Source organism: Talpa europaea, assembly GCF_964194135.1.
Source record: "Talpa europaea genome assembly, chromosome: 6".
Lineage (NCBI taxonomy): Eukaryota > Metazoa > Chordata > Mammalia > Eulipotyphla > Talpidae > Talpa > Talpa europaea.
The window spans coordinates 96,511,739-96,533,949 of NC_140072.1; the positions used below are offsets into that span (position 1 = coordinate 96,511,739).

The following is a 22,211-nucleotide window of genomic DNA, read 5'->3' on the forward strand; positions in this document are numbered from 1 at the left end:
TGTTTATAGCTTGAGAGAAGTGTTATCCAACAGAAATACAATGTGAGTCATAAATAAAATGCACATTAAAAAAAAAAAGGTAAAAAGGGGGCCACCCTGGTGGCACAGGGGTTAGTCTCAGTGCTATCAAGCTATCACCAGCCAATGTGGCATGAGTTCGATCCCTGGCCAGGGAGCTAACCCACATGGTGCAGCAGACCTCACCTGTCACACCCACTGCTCCCCTAAGCAGTGATTTCAGTAGATTCGCGTGTTCTACTCCCCACTCTGTCTCTGGTGAATCCTCTCACCCCCCCCCCCATACTTCTGGCCTGCACCCCCAGTTCTTATGTGCATAAATAAAAAATAAATCTTTTTTTAAAAAGGTAAAAAGAAACAAGCAGAATTAATTTTAACTCAATTCAATATATTCAGACTCATCTGTGTAAATCTTGCAGTTTTCAGATACCACACCTGTTATAGACCCATCTTTGTGCACTCAAAGCTCATCTCCAGTCAGAAATTAGAGGCACTTCGTCCATGGTCGAAGAGTGATCTGTAATACCTTTAGCTAGTCATTTACCACTAAATTACATGTGTGGCTTGTCAACATTCCCCTGCCTTCACAAAGGCACAGGTTTTTCATGCCTGTACATAATAAGTCCTCAAAAAATTTATTAAATGAATGTTAGCAGCTAAAACATTATGACATACCAGATTTTGTTAGAGTATTAGATTCTGTTTCTTCTAACTGAACATCTGAAAATGACGCTTCTGAAGGTACTTTCTTCTGTTCATCTTTTAAACTTTGTGCAATTTGCTGTATTGAGAAATAAGAAGTACATTAAAGTGTAGCTTTCGTCAGTGTTTGGCAATGTGATCATGTTCTTTCTATAAAGTAAAAAAATACTAATAAACAAATAATGAAATAAGAGACCTATGCGAAAATAACACATGGAAATGAAAAGCTAAATTAGTATGGAGTGACTCTCCTCTCATAAACATATACATATCCTTTTCAGAACCACTGCAAGACATCTGCTGAAGGGTCAGATATACGAGGCTTACTAAGATACAAAATTTTTTACTTTAAGTTTAGAAACAAAGTATTCAAATTTAAAACTGAATATATTCTGAATATTTAAAAACGCTTTTATTAAAGCAAACTGGCCCGATCCAAATAACAGAGTTTTTCTTTATGTAACAATAGCTTTGGTATGCTAGGTTTGAAACAGATTTTTCAAAATTAACTTATACACAAAGACTATTTTGTAATCTTCCTTTACTGCCTATATGAAAATTCCACTAATTTACATTGACTTTAAAGGAGGAAATACACAGAAATGAGAGCCTAATAGTTAACTACTGCCAAAAAGATGGCCAGAGAATTCCATTTACCCAGACTCCATTATCACCCAGGCCAGTCCTCATTCTGCCTGCAGAAGCCAGAAAGTATAGCTAATCCCTAAATAGCACACAGATGTCACAGTCAGATTGCCTTATACTCCAGCCCCTCACCAAAATATAAACAAAACAAGCATATTTATTGTACATGGTACCCTTAAACGAAAAGGTGTGTACAAGGAAGTACCAGGAAACAGGCAGTGTAATGATTGAATAAATACAGTAAACGTATCACTAAATTGCAATGGGAAAGAGGCAATAAAGTAAGCTTATTACCTAACACCCTATCAGACAAAACTATTAAAACAGACTATATTACAAAATGACATTCATAAAGAAGATAAGAGGAGGAAGTAGAAAAAGTATGATTTTATAGATCAGGCTGAAAAACAGGCCTAGCCTTCATACATCCACCTTATGGCCTTCAGAGTCAAGGCAACTCATGCAAATGGAACACTGATCTGCTCCCTAGAATTATTAGCAAAACCCAGACACCAGGGCCTCCCTGGTGGTGCAGGGGTTAAAGTCAACACTCTCAAGCTATCAAGCTATCGCCAGCCACTGTGGCAGGGTGAGTTCAGTCTCCAGCCAGAAAGCAGCAGACCTCTTCTGTCTTGCCCCCTGTTCCCCTCAGCAGTAAATCTGCCTGTTCTGCTCCCCACTCTGCCTCTGGTGAATCCTCTCACCCCCCCATACCTCTAGCCTACACCCCAATTCTTATATTCATAAATAAAAATAAATCTTAAAAAAAAACCCAGACACCAAAAGATAATTCCTATTATAAACTTACATAATAACAAAAGTTGAGCAAATAACAGTCTCAGCACTACATGTTTAGATCATTTTGCAAGAAAGAAGTCTAGATTAACCAAAGATAAAGACTCCAATTACTAGAATCAAATATGAAAGAGGGTATATCAATACCAACCTTATACAAATAAAAAGTGTAAATGTAACAACTATGCCATATAAAGTAAAACAGAAAAATTCCTAAAAAGACACAAACTATCAAAACGAACTCAAGAAATAGATAACCTGAAAAGGCCTATACATTCCCCAACTTACTTTTTGATGCCAGTATTCCCTTATAGCAAAATCAAACAAAGGTATCAAAAGAGAATTACAAACCAGAATCTCTTAAAAATATGAATGTAAAAATCAAGAAAATACTAGCAAACCAAATCTAGAAACACATAAATAGAATTACACAACAAATGAGATCTATCCCAGAAATGTAACTTTGGTTGAATATCCAAAAATTAATCAAGACATCATATCAATATAATAAAATTGCCAAGCCATCCCAATAGATGGAGAAAAAAGCATTTGACAAGGTCCAACACACTTCTAATTAAAGAAAAAGAAGAAACACTCAACAAATTAGTATAAAAGTGAACTTCCTCAACCTAGTGAAGAGCAGCAACAAAAAAACCACAGCTAATATCATGCTTATAAGACTAGAGGCTCTTCCCTTGAGATCAGGATATCTGCTGCACCACTTCTACTCAACATTGTACTGGGAAAGGGAAAGAAAAAGGCATGAAGAGTGTAAAGAAAGAAGGAAAACTACCTCTATTTGCAGATAACATGATCTTACATATATAAAAAATCCTAGCCATTCATTTAAAAAGTATTAGAACTAATAAGTGAATCCAGCAAGGTTGCGAGATACAAGATCAGTAAGTAAGAATCAAATATACTTCTATACAAATGAACAATGCAAAAATGAATGAACAATCCAAAAATCAAACAATTCTATTTATAATAGCATCATAAAGAATACTTAGGAATAAATGTAAGAAAAAGAGTACAAAATTTACAGTGAAAGCTACAAAACATTGTTTAAAGAAATTAAAGATCTAAGTGATTGGAAAAATATCTGGTGTTCATGATTCAAAAGATTTAACTTTGTTAAGAAAACAATGCTATCCAAATTGATCTATAGATTTAATGCAATCCCTAACAGAAGTCAGCTGACTTCTTTGTAGAAATTGATAAACTGAGGTTAAACTTTTTTTTTTTGCAAGAATATGACACAGTTGAAGTTGTATACTTCTTTATTATGCCAAAGGCCCATAATGTCAGGTTGTTTCACTACGGACTAAGGTGCTAACTGCTTGCTCTCCATAATAAAAGTATATTTTCCCCTTTATTGTTAGCAATGATGAGATGCTACTTTGAGATTATATGAGTTCCCTAACATTTTTTTACTTAGTGATTTTTGCAAGCATTAATGATCCTTGCCTGAGACAGTTATTACAATGAAGATAGCACTTAAAGCCAATAATAAGATTGAGGGTGATTTAAAAGTGCTGGTTTTCACATCTGCCATTTCATCTACATTTACCAGCTGACATTTTGCTGTGAAGAGTTTATCTTGATTTTATATCTTGAGTATGAATTAAAAAGAAAAATCCTATTTTCACAGTATAAAACATCCATAAGTTAAGTGGCAGGTAGAGCAAGTAAGGAGACTCTCCCTACCTCCATCATTTCTAACTTATCAGGATACGCCAGATCGCCAGGAGCTGGTTTATAGCCTGTGATGTCCGTCTGAATGTAGATGTGGGTTCGGTACACAAGTCGCTCTTGTACATCTTCCAACATCTGCTTTACTCCAGCTGCAAATGCCCCCAGTTGTTCAGCTGATAAAAAAGTGCAATAATCCATTCCTTCAGTATATGAAGAAAAATACTTTCTTCAAACAAGCAAAAACATAATTAAATCACGCAGTAATAGGATCAACTTCTTTTGCTTCAGGGACTGTGGTTGTATCCTATTTCAGTGTGACTAAAGGACCTTAAAATTTTAATGAATGTCTTTCAATTTCCTCAATTTTAATATTGGGAAATAAATTTGACCTTGAACCTCCCCAGGACTCTGTAAAATTATTCCTATTATTAATGAGTAAAATTTGAGTTTGAAGAGTGCTTTATACTTTTTAAGTTATCTCATATAGCTTCAAACCAGCCCTAAAAGATAAAGTAGCTTATTGTGTTATCTCCATTTTATAAATAAATGAGTCCCACAGATAATAAATCGTTTAACATTTTCACAAAAAAAAAAAATAGTAAAAACCTGAAATGAGATGTTTATATATGCGATATTTCTTCATTTCTAAGATGCCATCAACATGTAGATATATCAGGAATTCAGTAATAATTTTTGAGGTGTGTTAGGAGGTGAGAGACACTATACAATCACAGGAACATTCACAGTAATTAAAAACTCCTCTTAAAGGTCTCCCTGGTGGCAAAGGGGTTACGTCTCAGTGCTATCACCACTGTGGCCCGAGTTCAATGCCCAGCCAGGAAGCTAACCCACATATGGCGCAGCAGACCTCTCTGGTCTTGCCCGCTGCTCCCCTCAGCAGTGTATTTCAGTAGATCTGCCTGTTCTGCTCCCCATTCTGTCTCAGGTGAATCTTCTCACCCTCTACACCTCTGGCCTATACCTCAGTTCTTCTATGCATAAATAAATCATTAAAAAAAAACAACCAACAAACTCCTCTTAAGTTTAGAAGCATTAAAATGTGAGAAAATGTACATCTCAGAATGACCTAAACATAGAGTAAGAAACTTGAAGAATAACACACTACAGTGTCTAAGGAAAACCAAAGTGAGGAGAATAATTTCTGTCAAGAAAATGATTACTTGAAGAGTATTTTTTAAGGTAGCTAAGTATTATTAGGAAAATCGATCTATGACAATCAATCAAAGATTAAATAATGATTATTTTTCTTGATCTGTAAATTCAAAAAAGATGAATCATTACTGTGAATGTATGCTAAAATAATTCCTGTTTTTAAATCAAGACTATACAATATAATCAAATATTTTATGTGTCCTGTTAACAGAATACTAGAAATGCCTAACCCAAAGCAGATAATCAATTCTCTCTAGATTTCAGATGCCTAAAGGAAAAGTAACTGTAGTTATTTTAGTATTAATTCTGACCAGATTTAAAAATTTTTCCTTAAGTTGTACCTTTAGTCACAGAATAAGGTGAACTAAGATTCACAGAAGGAGCAAGACATCAACCCAAGCCTCAAAGACATTAAATTTATAGAGAGGATGAGAAAGGTTTAGGTAGGGAGAAGGAGCTCATCTTTTTCAAATTATTGAGTCACAGATATATAAGTCAAAAGACCCTTAAAATTATCACTTCTATTTTTCATTTACCATTATTCTGTACGTGATCTTCAAGCACCTCATTTTTAAGAATCCCACAAAGTTCCGACAGAGTTTCTAAGTGAATAACATGAATAATCAATGGCCTGAAGACATCATACAATGACACACATAGTTTCTCCAAAAGCTCACTAAAATGAAAGAGTAAAACATGGTTATTAGTAGTTAATCTTTTCAGGATTTTCTAAGAGCTTTAAAAGGTATCACTGATTTCTTTCAGCCAATAAAAATAATAAAATCTACTGGAAAATAGTATCTGGGAACAGCATATAATCAGAAGTGAAAGACAAAGTAATTCTATCAACTTTTTTGCTTTAAACACTCAGAATCTATAAGCAATCCTCAGCAGTCAATTAAAATTACCTGCCCACAGCCAATGTCAACTTATTACAACTTTTACTTATCGAAGCAATAATTTTGTATTTGCCATTTCAAAAACAGTAAAATATTTCAATACACCCTATTATATTTTTATGTTCTACATCACTGTGAATCAAATGGTAACATTTTTCCACAGGAAAGATAGACTCAAAATTCTTGAATACTTACAGATTGAGATAAATGAAATTCAAAGTACTGTAAACATAACACCAAGTATTTTCACAATTTTAAACTTTTGAAAATAAAAAGTTAGGTACTCTATAGGCTTCTTATTGTTATAGTATTCTTCTAAGTATAGTATTTCATCAAAAGTGATCGCCCCAATAAAAACCATAAGATACATTTGTCTCTTTCCCATTATAAAATCATAACTTTGGAATCTTTGTAAAAGTCAAAATAATAAATATGAAGAAACCAAGAGACTAACAATGGATCTGAGAGACACTTTAAGAAAAAGATATTAAATAGTGTCTATATTTTTAATTATCTTTCATCAGTTAAAGTCATAGAATTTTTTTAACTAGAAGTAATTATTATACTTAATGGAGATAAAGGAATCTAGATCCCAGCACTCTTACTATCACACCATACTTGTCTTCTTAACTATACTATAAACAATATGAAAGGAGAGGCCTTTAAGCTGCACATTCATTTAAAAATACATAACTACTGTCCCAACCAACAACATTCTGTTGATCACACAACTGTTGATATCAAAACACTCTTTAGATAATTTTAGAATATTCCTATAAGTCATTATGGTCTTTAGGAAATTATATCTTAAAAACAAGAGTTAGGGTCTATATAACACTTACTCTAATTTTGATGTTGGTTTTGTGAAAAATTCATTGTAAAGTTGGTGTTCATCCTGGCATACATGGACCATAAAAGCACAGCCACTGCGAATCTGCAAGAAACAAATATACACCACCTACAGTTTAAGACATACAATGACTCCGGCATTTATGAAATAAAGCAAATACCTTATTTCCAAAGAGATTACACATACACAGTCACAAAACTACTTATTAAAGAACATAAAATGGATGGTTTTCAAAGGTTTATTGCATAATGGGAATGTGAGTGACTTCTATTTTCTTCTTTATGCTGCATTTTCTAAACTTTTGACAATGAAAACAAATTCTCTAACTGAAAGAAAACATTTTAAAAAGAATCTTTTTCTATAGTATGAGTTAAAATCACACTAAGCAAAAAAAAGCACTTTTGCGGGGCCTCCCCAGTGGCGCAGCGGTTGAGCGCTGGGTTGCGAAGCTGCCCGCAGCCTCTGCGGTGCCGGTTCAATCCCCGGCTGCTCCCCGGCCACCGGAGGAGGGTCCCACATGGCGCGCAGACCTCTCCTGCCGCCCGCTGCTCCCCTCAGCAGTGTACTTCGGTCCTTCTGCCTGCTCTGCTCCCCGCTCTGGCTCTGGTGAATTCTTTCACCCTCCCACGCTTCTGACTGTACCCAGTACATGTATAAAACAAACAAACAAATAATAAATAAAACATGCCTCTACAAAAAAAAAAAGCACTTTTGCATCAAAAGCCAAGATTAAATTGTCAATATAAATCCACAAACTTTCAAACTTCATCGTTTAAGGAACATCACTTGTTTATGAATAGTCAAACCTCACAATATAGATCAAAATGAGAATAGTTTGTCAAGTTCAATGTTACTAAAATAGATCAGTAATAACGGAAAGAAAAACTACATCATTCTCATTGACATGGAAACCAAAACTTATTTACCCCTGTATAACTTCTAATATATCAAAACTGCTCACAGGAAGGTTTGGCAACAAACCATAACAAGCAGAAACTTACCAAGGCACAATGATCTCTGTTATTCTGGCTGGTTAACTCTGTTACAGTACAAGTAATACTAGGACCCAAAAGGAGCGCCCTCTGGTCAAGGTAACACTGGTGAATGTCATTTAGCAGTTGTTGGTATCTAGTGAAAAGCAAATGAGATCAGAGAATAAACTTTTGATTTCAGATAGGCAAATTAAACCTGATCTTAAATCCCAGAACAGGATGCCAAAACTTTAAAGCTACTAGTTACTTCTCATTTGCCCACATTAAAAACTAGGAATATTTATGTATATAAAAAAAATAACAAACCATAGTGAACTCAGGGCCAAAACCTACTTTTTTTTTTTTTTTCCATAACCTCTTTGAAAGAAAGATTTATCTTCCAAGAGCAGACATGTTACATCTACCGAAGAAGAGGATGCCTTATAAACTCACTAAGTCAGGTCTGAGACCACACTTCCCAAAATAAGTTGTGGGCTACAAGAAAAAGTATGCACAGTATGCAAGGTAATTGCTCAACAAATTAATAAGGACACAATATATTTTGAAAAACAGCTCTTCAAGAGGAAGTTAACTTGGAAACTGAGGAACTTCTGGATACTTACTCAGGTATTTTTTCAGATCGTTGTTCTATTTGTTCAATAAGAGACTAAAAAGTAAAGAAAAACACATTTAAAACCCACCTGTTTTAGTCATACTTTTAACTACTTTCTGATTATAAGAGCAACACATATTCATATTATAAAATCTGTAGATACAAAAAAATTGAAAAATAAAAATGACCTATTACACCAAAAAATAATCAATATTTCAAAATATTCTTTCATTTTTTGTATGTACACAGGTAATCTGCTTTTGAAAAATTAACATTATTTTCAAAAAAAGTTTCAAAACATTTCCCCAAGATTCAGTAATTCTTGATATTGAGTGAAACTGTAAGTAGAAAGTCTGGGAACTGGACCTGGCCACCTAGTAGACACTCAATGAATTATCATTATAAATATTATTAAAAATATGGCTTTAAATAGCTGCACAAGATGGCGCCGGTTCGATCCCTGGCTGCTCCCCGGCCACCGGAGGAGGGTCCCACATGGAGCGCAGACCTCTCCTGCCGCCCGCTACTCCCTTCAGCAGTGTACTTCGGTACTTCTGTCTGCTCTGCTTCCCGCTCTGGCTCTGGTGAATTCTCTCACCCTCCCGCGCTTCTGACTGTACCCAGTGCATGTATAAACAAAACAAACAAACAAACAAACAAATAAAACATGCCTCTATAAAAATAAATAAATAAATAGATAAATAAATAGCTGCACAAGAACCCCTTGATTGGATGTATCATATATCAACCATTTTTGTACTGCTGAACATCTAGATTGTTTCTAAAGAATAACAACCCAGGGCTTAAAAATGTTCCATTGCTTGGAACAGCAATGGAAGTTTATGGCAGAGTAGTGCTTCAAAAGGGCTGGCTAAATAAATTTCATGGCAATATCCTATTTATATCAATAGACTTACTCTGACTTTGGGGGCAGCAGCTCGAAATTTCACATAAAACAGTGTGAAGGCATTGTCCACATTAGGTACAGATGAAGGATCCTAAAGAAATATGGGAGAGGACAGGGAATGAAGAGAGTTAGCAAACAATAATTATTCAGAAAATATGACAATGTATAAGTTTTAAGCACTCATCACTGAGAATCAACATGTGTACACACTACATTAAGGTTACTGCTAAGAATACAAATATGATGTTATAATGTAATGTTACTTCAATTTAAAAAAATAAAAACTTTTATAAAAAGAAAGAAAATATTCACAAACTATTTCACATGGCTACCACCTGGCCTTTATACTAACCAAAAGCTCAGTGAGAAAAATGTCAAAACCCCTGGTCTGTTACAGACAGCGCTATCAAACTATCGCCAGCCACTGCAGCACGAGTTTGATTCCCAGCCAGGGAGCAACCCACATGGCGCAGCAGACCTTTCCTGTTTCCCCTGCTGCTCCCCTCAGCAGTGTATTTCAGTAGATCCACCTGTTCTGCTCTCAACTCTGTCCCTGGTGAATCCTCTCACCCTCAGTACCTCTGACCTACACCCAGTTCTTCAATAAATAAATAAATAAATAAATAAATAAATAAATAAATAAATAAATAAATAAATGAATAAAATCTTTAAAAAGAGAGAGAGAGAAAAATCTCACCAGTTAACTCACCCTTTTCAATAACTGATTTGTAAGGTTCTGTAGTGTATTCACAGTATATGTCTTCATTAGGTGCAAAGCTTTAGAAAGACATTGCTTAAACTTCAGTAAATATACAGGGTAATCTTTAAAATTTGGCTGTAAAGGAAAGGTAAAGATTTACAAAGTGGAAACAATGAAAAAGCAAACTTTCACTGATAACCAGTGTGTCATTTATGTAGTTATATACATAGGCGGGGGGGGGGGTTAGCTCAGTTGGTTAGATTGTGGTGCAAATGAAGTTATATGTAAGTTACATATAAGAAGATCTTATGTAGCTTATAAGCTCCATGAAGACAAATTCTGTGACTACCTGATTTACAGCCAAATCCCCAGCCCCTGGCACAAAGTAGGAACTAAACAAATATTTGCAGTTTTTAGCAAAATATATTTTCAGTACCCCGCAAACTTCAAAGTTAGTATATTCAGCCCAACGAGGAAAAGAACATGAGTTGGGGAAATAAATATAGCTATAAATCCCTGGGGGATAGAAACAGGGTGAGTAAACCAAAGGTTTGTCCCTTCATTTCCCTCATGTAACAATGTCTGTTTCCAGAGAAGCATCTAGCATAAAAGGAAGTGAGCAGACTAAAAAATCACTCATCCTTTTATATGAGATAAAGTTGTGTCAGCTAGAACCTCATTCTACATCAGGGGTTATTCAGGAGCTGAAAGTACATTTTACATCACTATTGATAATGACTAAAAATTTACTACAGTTTTTCTTCCAGTGTTTTCTTGAAAGTAGAAATATTTACTTCTAGCACAAAAAGTGATATAATAGGGATATTAGGATTTCTTAAAAACATACAAAAATACTATGACTTACATGAGATGAGATATACGTTATACAATCATCTAACTTGGCCAGCATAGGTATAAATCCTTCACTATTCACAGACAATGTAGGAGAATTCAATTTCTTTAAGAGAAAAAAAAAAATCTTAAATCACAAAAATATATATGCTAAAGGTTGAAAATTATGTAATAGGATTAGCACATTTCCCTTTAGGATATAACACAGTATATGAATTTCTTTACAATACATTTTAAGAGTCAACAAAACATCCTCAAATGTAGTTCATGTGTAGCAATAAAGGACAGATTAAAAAAATACTAATTCAACTGAATTTATTCTGAAAGAGCTTTAATAATAGAGGCTCTTCATGAATTAGGGAATGTTTTATATTACTATATTACACTAATCACACAATGTTAAAATAACACATCAAGTACCTAGATTTTCATTTTCTAATATTTTACATCATACATAGATTTTCCACTTTCAAACACTTGGCAATTTCCTAGTTTCCTAAAGGATTAACTAAAGTCATACAATGTTCAACAGTCATATTATGAAAGCAAAATACAGTATCTGAGTAAAATATAAACATACATATATAAGCTATATATTAAATATAAGCAATATATTAAAATATATTAAAACATTTAATATAATATATAAAATTATACATTAAGCTACAGAAAAATCATTTATTATATCTAATATACTATAAACATGTAAATATAAGTATAGACATAAGTAAAAACACCCATTTATTTCTTATCTTGAGATACAAATATCTTGGCAATGAATTATTTTCCCACTTCGAGTCCATTATTTTTGGTTACTAGATTTACTTCTATCTCTTTGTAAACTATAATAATTATAATTAATTTCATAATTTTAATAATACAAATTATATATGTTTTTTTTAAATTTGAGTCAGAAACACAACAAAGGTAGTTTACACAGCAGTCTTTATACAGACTATTACCTTGAGATACAAGAATATATTAAGTCTGAGAGCTATCAATGCTGCGCTTCCGAGTTCCATCTCCAGCCAGGGAGTTAATCCATATGTGGCACAGCAGACCTGTCCTGTCTCGCCCACTGCTCCCCTAAGCAATGTATTTCATTAAATCTGCCTTTTCTGCTCCCCACTCTGTCTCTGGTGAATCCTCTCACCACCCCCGCACCTCCAGCCTACACCCCAGTTCTTCTATGCAAAAAAATAATAAAATTTACAAATAAATCATAAGAGGTAACCAACAAAGAGACCTTAATAACACAACTTAAAATCTATTATTTAAGTCACATTTGAAGAAATTTAAATGGTGAATAGTGCTTATATCAGCTACAAATAGGAGTATCCAACAGCAAGTAAATTATTACGCTAAAACATGACTTAAGCTAATTTATAAATACATGTTCAGAAAGGGAAATACAAGTCACTAACTTTATAAAAAGTAAAAAGCAAGCTTACTGTGTTAATAGTTTCCAATTCATTAAAATAGGAAAGCTTTTGTTGAATGTTTTCAGCCAGATCAACAAGTTCCGACTTGCATTTAAAAGAGAAAAATCAATTATTACAAGAATATAAGAATCAACATTCCAGTTTCAAAACTGAATGGTATAAATTTATACTAGACATATAGGTTTATATTAGACACACGATTTACTTATGTAAGATGTAAGATTTCAGAACAATGTTCAAAGTTTTCTGCAACCATAGACAAAAATAGGCAGAGTATTATAGTAAATTACATCACTCTTTATAAAATAAATGATTGCCTTTTAAAAACACACAAACTAGATTAGAGAAAAGTCAGAGATACATATAGAACGTAAATATTCTATCTTTAAGTCACAAGTTTAATTTGCTACCTACAGCAAGTTCAGCTTTTTATAAACTACCACTTCTATAATCACGATGGCTTGTCTGAAAAGTATCAATAAGGAGCAGTCAGAGAGACTAATATAACCCCATCACTCTAAAACTGAGCTCAAAACTCAGCAGAGCTTGCCTTTGCCCCTGTTGACATAAACTTTTTTAGAATAAAACCAGGCTGTCAATGTAATAATCTACATGCATATCAGTATAGGACCTACAGCAATGCTCAAAACACATGGAAAATTTCAGGAAATTAAAATTAAACTGTAATCATCTATTTAAAGATAAAATATTAAATATAATCACTGACCCTCTCTCCTACTCCAAATTACCTGTTCTTTTAGGAGCTGTTCACAGGCTTCATGTAGGGTTCCTGTCTTATTGGACACAAAAAGATACTGTTTCTGCAATGACTCCAGATGCTGAAGAGCATTGTTTACATCATTCAATATAGCATCACACTGCTCCTGAAACCCAGACAAGTAATCCCTCATCTGTCTAAAAAACAGAACCAAAAGGGGATTGGCAATAATATTTTCCCCCAATAAACAGTCATTTAACAACAGTCTCATTTTTCCTAAAATGGTTAAATTTCAGGAACAAAGTCTGGCCTAGTCACAAAAGTTTATTATATTCAGAAATGTACCAAAAACTGTATCATGACAGTTTCCATACTGAAAATGAAAATCACTAAAACTATGAGCAACAGAAAGAATCAGCTCTGAATCTACAAACTGGCTCAACTTTATTTTTTTTTTTTTTTTAAATTTTTTTTTTTTTTTTTTTTATAGAGGCATGCTTTATTTATTTGTTTTGCTGGTTTGTTTGTTTGTTTTTTGTTTATACATGCACTGGGTACAGTCAGAAGCACGAGAGGGTGAGAGAATTCACCAGAGCCAGAGCAGGCAGAAGGACCGAAGTACACTGCTGAGGGGAGCAGCGGGCGGCAGGAGAGGTCTGCGCGCCATGTGGGACCCTCCTTTGGTGGCCGGGGAGCAGCCGGGGATCGAACCGGCGCCGCAGAGGCCGCGCGCAGCTTCGTAACCCAGCGCTCAACCGCTGCGCCACCGGGGAGGCCCCAAAACTGGCTCAACTTTAAAAGACTGAATACCAGGACCACCCCAGGGTATCAAGCAGGTTGACCCTTCAGATCACTTCTACCTTTGAGAGATGGCATAATGTTATAAAAAGAATTTTGGATGTGGAATTCAAAGATCTGAATCTAAGTCCCAACTCTGCCCACATCTCCATGACATTAGGCAAGTTACTTAATATTTCCAGGCTTTAGTTTGCTCATTTGTAAAATAGGAATAATAATACCTTTCCTCACAGAGCTACTATAAAGATTAAATAGAATCATAATCAAAGAGCCTAACCATATGCCTGGCAATAACAGTCACTTAATAAATGTTAAAGGAATGCAAATGCTCAACCCACAATCCCCAAATGACCTAGAAATTGTACATCACCGTTCTCTCCTGCTATCAATGTACACAAATAGAACATAATAACAGCCAGACTAGAAGGCCATCCCTAAGGTCTCCTGGGTCTCTCCTTCTAAAAAAGGGCAAATACCTCTCAGAGTTCCTGTAAAACTCCCACTTGAACACACACCTTTCTAGAGTTATCTAAAAGCCAATGTGTGCCTAATCTGTTAATTATGATGTAAATTTTTTATGTAATTACTTAACTCCCAATATCAGTTAATGACCCAATAGTTCTTTCTGGCTTTTCTTAAGGAAAATGTTCCACTTGAAATTTTCTTTATACCTTAATTTTGTTTAAAGGCACAGATTATGAAATGATTCAGATGACTGTGATCTAAAAATTAAGATAGCCAATAAATGCAAGAACCACATACCTATATTTAGTTTCTTCATCCTGCTCCATCTGAGTTTGCAGCTTTGCAAACCATGAGAAAAACTGAAAAAAATAAAGAGAATTATTAAACTAAACAGACACAGTGAAAAGAAGCTACACACTAAACAGCAAGTCAAAAGGTAAACACTAAGTCTTACTTGTGGTTTAAAATCAAAAAACAGTTAATTTAATTTCGTACCCATTATCTACATGCTAAGAAAAGCAGAAGATATTGAAAACATTGGCTATTTTCAGTTAATTAACAAAATGCATTAAAAATATAACAGGTAAGAATTAAGTATTTCCTTCCTAAGAATCTAATGACTACTTGCTAGATTGCCAAATTTAAATGTTATCCAGTAAGAATTGTGAGAACACAAAAAAACATAAACTTTTATATCAGTTAAATCTTCCTAAGAGGTTAATGACTACTTGCTAGATTGCCAAATTTGAATGTTATCCAATAAGAACTGTGAGAACTCAAAATAGATGAACTATTATTATCAGTTAAACCTGGGTTTGAATTCTGGTCCTATTACCAATAAAAATATTCATGATTAAAAAATAAGTGGAAGAGATTAACCTTAAATGAGCATGAGGGAACTTTTTGGGATGATAAAAATGTTTTCTATCTTGATTACACTAGTAGTTATAGTCATAAATGCCTGATGAAACTTATCAAGTACATTCTATTATATGTGAGTTATAAGTCAATATAGTCAATTCTTTAAAATCTTAAAAAAGGGCAAATACCCAAATGCAGGTATAAATTAAGTCCAAATAAATTTATAGACACAATGCAAGATTACCTTCTCTAATTCTCAAGTGGGATTTGAAGTCAAGGGTATATACTTTTTTCTCTCAGGATACTAGGCTGCCAAATACCTTGGCTACTGTTTACCAAACATTAATTGTATGCCTGCCAAACGCAGTGCACTTACATACATTATCTCATTTAATTCTCACAAAAATCCTATCAGATAGGTATTTACTTATCCTTGTTTAACACTTCAGGAAATTACCCTAAAACAGTAAGTAATTTGCCTAAACCCACAAAGATGGTAAGTGATGTTGGTGACTTTCAATGCAGGTCAGCCTATCTCAACAGCTAGAGCTCTTAATCAGTTAGCAGCACTGCCTCTCCTGACTAACTATATGTACAATTCAGTACACTTTTACTTGGTAAACGTCTCAGCTTTGATTCTCAACAAAAGAGCAAGAGAAAACAGAGGAAATGGCAGTAATGAGGAAAAAGCAAAACCAAGAAAGACTGCATATGCTACATTATTGAAATATAAGTGTAGGAGTTCATTTCAAGAGAACATTCAGCTTTTTAAAAAAAGAAATTATCTAGCAGCAAGCAAAGGTGTGTGTATATATGCACAGACTTGCTGGAGGGAGACATTAACATAGACATATACTGGGGGAAGTCACAAGTGCATAAAATATGGAAGCCTTAATAAATATACTCTATCAACATCAAACTAGGACTATCATAATTCAATTGGTGTTGTAATAAAATTGAGCAACAAGCTCATTTAAAATACTTAAGAAGTAGCCATAGCCGAGGGTGTGGAGAAAAAGGAACTCTTCTGCACTGCTGGTGGGAGTGCAAACTGGTCCAACCACTATGGAGAGCTGCGTGGAGATTTCTGGACCTACTAAACATCGAGCTTCCATATGATCCAGCAATTCCACTCCTAGGTCTTTACCCAAAGGACACAGAAAAATCCATTCCAAAGAACACCTGCACCCCTATGTTTATAGCAGCACTATTTACAATAGCTAAGCTTTGGAAACAGCCCAAATGCCCAAAAATAGATGACTGGATCAAGAAGATGTGGTACATATATACCATGGAATATTACTCAGCATTCAAAAAAGATAAACACATGCAATTTGCAGCAACATGGATGGCGCTGGAAGGGATCATGCTCAGCGAAATAAGCCAAAAAGAAAAAGAAAAATACCGGATGGTCTCACTCATAGCAGGAATCTAGAAAACTTAAATAAGGGACCAGGAAAATGAATAACTATAAGAAAGTGAAAATCAAAATCAACAAAAAACTATGAACCAGAGACACTCTTTGGGGGGTGAGGGGCGGGAGGGGAGGGATTGGGGTCAGAATGGGGGGGTTGCAATTGTATGGGGAATATAAAAATAAAATTTATTATTAAAAAAAAAAAAAGAAGTAGCCATAGCTATTCAAGAGTATTCTAGAATATTCCAGAAAGATTTGATGTTAAATATTATTTCAAATGTTCAGAACTTTTAAGACCATTTTTATTAGCCTTGCCTAAGACATATAAAATAATCAAACATCCTCAGAAACAATACTGTCATTCACCTGTTGTGCAGTTTCAATCCTTTCTTCTTCCATTTCCAAGGAAGTGAAACCCTTCAAGAGAATATCCTCTGTAGACTGAGGTACTATGGAAGTCTGTACAACAGGCAGTGACTGGGGTGTTAAACTGCTGAAGTCGTCAATGGGGAGCTTTAAAAGAAAAAAAGGCAGAAAGACATTTAAATAACTTGAAATTTCTAAACAACTTAAGATTAATATTCCATCTAAGTTGTTTTGAAAGAGAATGTTTTTTATTTTATCATTTGAGGTTAATGAATGCTACATAATACTAGCAAATACTAACTAGGCTCTCTATATTAAATGCTAGTCTTAGGGCCTCCCCGTTGGCGCAGCTGTTGAGCGCTGGGTTGCAAAGATGCCCGCAGCCTCTGCAGCACCGGTTCGATCCCCGGCTGCTCCCCGGCCACCAGAGGAGGGTCCCGCATGGCGCGCAGACCTCTCCTGCCACCCGCTGCTCCCCTCAGCAGTGTACTTCGTCAGTCTGCCCTCTCTGCTCTCCCCTCTGGCTCTGGTGAATTCTCTCACCCTCCTGCGCTTCTGACTATACACAGTGCTTATATGTATGTATGTATGTATAAATAAATAAATAAATCTTTAAAAAAAAAAGAAAAAAAATAAATGCTAGTCTTAAATGTAAACATACCAGTGTTACATTTCTAGTAAAATATGGTTTTTTAGTTACCTAATACTGGTTGTGAATCTGTGCTAAACCACACACACTTTCTTATTTAAATCTCTCATGAACTAGCACCAAAGGCAAAATCTGTGTGCTGTTGAAAGTTTGTCCTATGCAGTGTCTAATACAATTAATACCAACCAACAGAAAATAAATCACATCTAAGAATTATCAATAAGCATTATCTCCTACCATTTCCACCCACTGATACACTTCATCCACACAAATGTTGAAGTTACAACTGAACAGGGAGAATTTCAGAGTTTCTCACAAGACTACAGAGACAAAGCATCATTCTAACTCTATTTGACAGGCAGTAACTTCTACTTTCCACTACTAAAGATAGTACAGGTGTTAATTTATCTACAGTCATGCAGACAAGCTGTTTTTAAACCTAAAAAAAAAAAAAGGTGAGAGTGTATTCAAGAGAAAGCAAAAAGGCCTAATTATTTCATTTCAGTATCAGTTTTCAGTCCTTAAGTCATGATGTTTTAAAGTCCACATATATAAGACATGATCCAAGGTCTTAGAAAATTGCAACCCTGTGTTTTTGTAGATACAACAGACATTTCATCTGAAAACACTATCTTCTCTTCAAAGTTAAAATAAGTTGAATGCAAAATGCACTATCACTATTTTAGAAATCAACCCTTCAATAGAGGGGTTTTTATACCTGCATTCAAGTGGGGCTAGCCCCTCTGGCATAGTCAACCATGTTATAGTGCAGCCTGGGGTAAACACTGCCTGCTCGATGACAAGCTAATGCTTCACCTCAATTTCTTCCTTGTAAAACAGGAATTATAGTCTCTGTCAGGCTTTTGTGAAGAGTAAATAAGAAAACAGGATTCTTGGAATGCTGAGAAGTGTAGACACAAGAGTTCAGGAAAATCTTCCATTTGCTTCATCCCCACAAATGATTGACAATTATCTAGGGGGTCCTGGATCTATGTAAATATCTGATTAAGGACATCACTTATTCATGTAAACTCCAGAATGGTGCCATAATCCCTAAGTATAAAAGGACAGTAAGAAGTTTCTCAAACCTGGTGGAATCTATCTTGAGTCTAAAGTGTCATCAGCAATGTGTGCTGACACCAGGGCTTCTGGAGGACAGAGGACGCTGTGCTAAGGTAAGCTTCCTTAGTGGTTCCTTTCTGTGGAACCGCTCTGATTACCAACAAAAGTTGTCTCCTTAGAGATGGGGAGGTGACCCCCCAGAGAAGATGCCACATGTACTTAACACAAGGCCTATCACATAGTAAACACTCAAATGTAAGCTACTGCTACTTATCATATATTAGTCCTACTTACTAGCAGTAACAGTAATTCAATTTATAAATCTGAATTTATACTGCTTCTTGGGAACAGAACTATCAGCTTTACAATATTATACCTATTATACCACCTTTACAATATTATTTTTTACCAGTAGTAAATTTTAGTAAGCAAACAACAGATCTGACAAAATTTAATCATATAATTATATCAGCGCTATTTATACAATACTTAAGGGAGAGTGGAAAAGGGATGGAGACTTGGATCAAACTTAGATTTGAAAAAAATATCAGAAAGTGCATGTATTAATGGATTAGGCTAGATAAAGAGAGCAGCATAGAGTGAGGCCTGCATGCTAACAACAAGACAAACAATCTGCAAAATCCTAACTATTCTTGAATCCATCAGAAAACTGAGGTTGCAGAATAACCAAGCAGTTTAAAACCAAGGAAAAGTCAGGGAGCTCCAGGAAGTGACAGGATGAGAACACTGGCTCACCTATGATCCGGGATAAAAAGAAATGACAAGCACTATACAAGCAAATAAGAAGAATTCAGCTAAAATGTCTTACAAGTTGCTGAAGGTTAGAGGGTGAGTACAGAATACCTGGAACCTAGATGCAAGGGGAGAGTGTGGTCTTTTCCACAGACCTCCCCCAGGTGATCATGAGAAAGAATGAGGACAAGTTGGTGCAGGGAGAGAAAAGCACAGATCTAGCCAGGTTCCAAAGATTGGTAGTCCTGGAGAGCTAGTGTATAGCTTATGCAAAGAGGGACACTAACACATTAAATAACAATTACAACAAAATATTAAGCCCTGCCTGAACAGCTGAACGGGGGTGAAGGGGGGCGGGGGTGAGACAAGCAAATGCCCCTTTCTCTCCCACACTTTACATACTACGCAGTTCTGTACTCAATTCATTCCCTAAATGATAAAGTGATGTCACTTTTCTCTGTTTGGAGCAAATCACTGAAGAGGTACACATGGAGTCTCAGAGGTACCTAACCCTCACAAGACCCGGAACATCTTTTCTTATTTTGGCAGGAGTGAAACCTATACCAGTTCAGGATCACATGATTCTAATCTATTCTTTTAAAGTATAAATCATGTGGGGATAAAAGCAAATGAATAATATGATACCAGCAGGCAGCTTGCCATGACCACTTTACATACATGGTTTCATTTAAGTCTCATACTCCCCATGAAATAACCTTCATTTTATAAGAAAGAAAACAGACTTAGAGAAGTTAAAAGTCATGTCTAAGGTCACAAAGCCTAAAGAAAACAACAACTTTAAACAGGAAATTACAGATAAATTCCAGGATAAATTATTTTAGCATTTTATCACGAATTATTAAATTTACCAGAAAGAAAAAGGCTCTCACTACTAAAAATTTGCCCTGGCTATAAGAAAGCAACCTACCTAATATTTTACTGCAAATTGTTTTATCTAACCCCAAATAAACAGGTAAAACCCTACCATGTGATGACGCTCTCCTTCATGAAAGAAAAAGCTATTTTCTAAAGGAGTTAAAAAACTTTATGTTCTGAGCTAGCTGGCCAACCACTATTCAACTAATTTGACCAATTCCAGTTGTTCAGTAAGTAATTTATCTCATGAAAATTGCAGAACACTACAGAAAATCCTTTCGAGACATACCAGTTGAACAAAATAAAAACTGAAGCACTTTTTTTCAGCACTAATGTTAAAAGAGTAGTAGTGGGAATAAAAAAATCAATTCCAAAGTCTTCCCACCAAACACTTCAGTACAGGGAAACAAGGACTGTACAGAGCTGAAATGCAATGAGAATTTCTACTTTAAAGATTCCAACATGGGGGGGCCTCCCTGGTGGCACAAGGGGTTAAGATGCAACCTATGAAGCTATCTGCAGCCACAGCGGCACAAGTTCAATCCCTGGACAGGGAGCTACCCACATGGCGCAGCAGACCTCTCCTGACTTGCCTGCTGCTCCCCTCAGCACTGTATTTCAGTCAATCTGCCTATTCTGCTCCCCACTCTGTCTCTGGTGAATCCTCTCACCTCCTCACACACCTCTGACCTGTACCCCAGCTCTTGTATGCATAAATAAATAAATCTTAAAAAATAAAAATAAAAAATAAAGAGTCCAACACGGGTAAATAAACTATTTCATTCTCATGAGAATCCAATACCAAGACTCTATGTACCAGAAGAATCTCACTGAATCCTTAAACTTGTCAAGTTCACCCCCTATCCATGACCGTGCATTGTTTTTTTTCCTTGGGTTGAAATGTTATTTCTCTAGTCTTTGCAAGGCTGGTTTCTTGCTTTCCATCATGAGTTCTCACCTTACACTGTCATTTTCTTGGAAACGTCCTCTCCTCATAATGTAAAAGGGCACACCCCAATACCTTTGTGTTATACCATCCTATTTATCTGCCTTGTATCATGAATCAATATTTGACCTTACCTTCTTCCTTTTTACAATTTCCTAGTTTCCTTGCATCACAATTACATCAGTTCCATGAGGCTAGGGAACTTGTCTTTATTAGTTTTCTTTCTATCCTCCATTTCTAGCCCAGAGTAAGCACATAATATGTCAAATGACTGCATGGGGGTAATGGTAGATGTTATATTCCATAAATATGAAAGAATGGTCTGAAAATGAAGATTCCATTTACTTCACTCCAAATCTTTTCTTTCATGCTCAATGAGAACAAGAAATAAAAGTTTATGACCCATGGGCTTCCCTGGTGGCGCAAGGAGTTAAGCATCACACTATGAAGCAATCCACAACCTCTGCAACATGAGTTTGATCCCTGGCCGGCCAGGGAGAAACCCACATGGCGAGGCAGACCTCTCCTGTCTTGCCCACTGCTCCCCTCAGCAGTGTATTTCAGTCAGTCTCCCTGTTCTGTTCCCTGCTCTGTCTCTGGTGGACCCTCTCACTCCCCCCACACACATCTCTGGCCTGTACCCCAGCTCCTATATGCATAAATAAATAAAATCTTTAAAAAAAAAAAAGTTTATGACCCATAACAATAAAAATAAATTGGGTTACTTTTTATGAAATATGTTCCTCCCAGGTGCCATGGTATCTGAGCATCCTGCTTCAGGTAAAAGGCCAAATCAATTATGAACAGACAAGAGTATAGACAGAGCAAACAACTCCTATTATCCAAGGAATAAAAAGCTTTTTGATAGCCAAGTCAAAGAAATTTCCACCTACTTCCTCATTTGTTTCAAATCCATTTCCAGCATAGCACCCTAGAGAGGGACAAAGAAACCCAAAGAAAACACTTATATTTTATGGCAGAGCAGCCACAGTGAAATTGAAGAGAATTTGAAAATCAAAGTTCTATAGTTAGAGGGCA

General features: G+C 35.5%; 1 protein-coding gene across 1 annotated transcript in view; it reads right to left on the reverse strand.

Annotated features, from left to right (window-relative positions):
- COG3 (component of oligomeric golgi complex 3) overlaps positions 1–22,211 on the reverse strand; it is a gene marked incomplete at its 3' end in the record, with an annotated part of 54,468 nt that overhangs the window by 31,056 nt on the left and 1,201 nt on the right. The window contains exons 2-14 of the mRNA XM_084235985.1: positions 16,888–17,034; positions 14,541–14,602; positions 13,012–13,177; positions 12,272–12,346; positions 10,834–10,926; positions 9,978–10,103; positions 9,279–9,359; positions 8,372–8,415; positions 7,779–7,905; positions 6,770–6,861; positions 5,565–5,704; positions 3,868–4,028; positions 694–799 (exon numbers count right to left, since the gene is read on the reverse strand). Of these exons, the coding sequence (XP_084092111.1) occupies positions 694–799; positions 3,868–4,028; positions 5,565–5,704; positions 6,770–6,861; positions 7,779–7,905; positions 8,372–8,415; positions 9,279–9,359; positions 9,978–10,103; positions 10,834–10,926; positions 12,272–12,346; positions 13,012–13,177; positions 14,541–14,602; positions 16,888–17,034 (1,420 nt within the window). The remainder of the gene's footprint in view (positions 1–693; positions 800–3,867; positions 4,029–5,564; positions 5,705–6,769; positions 6,862–7,778; positions 7,906–8,371; positions 8,416–9,278; positions 9,360–9,977; positions 10,104–10,833; positions 10,927–12,271; positions 12,347–13,011; positions 13,178–14,540; positions 14,603–16,887; positions 17,035–22,211) is intronic.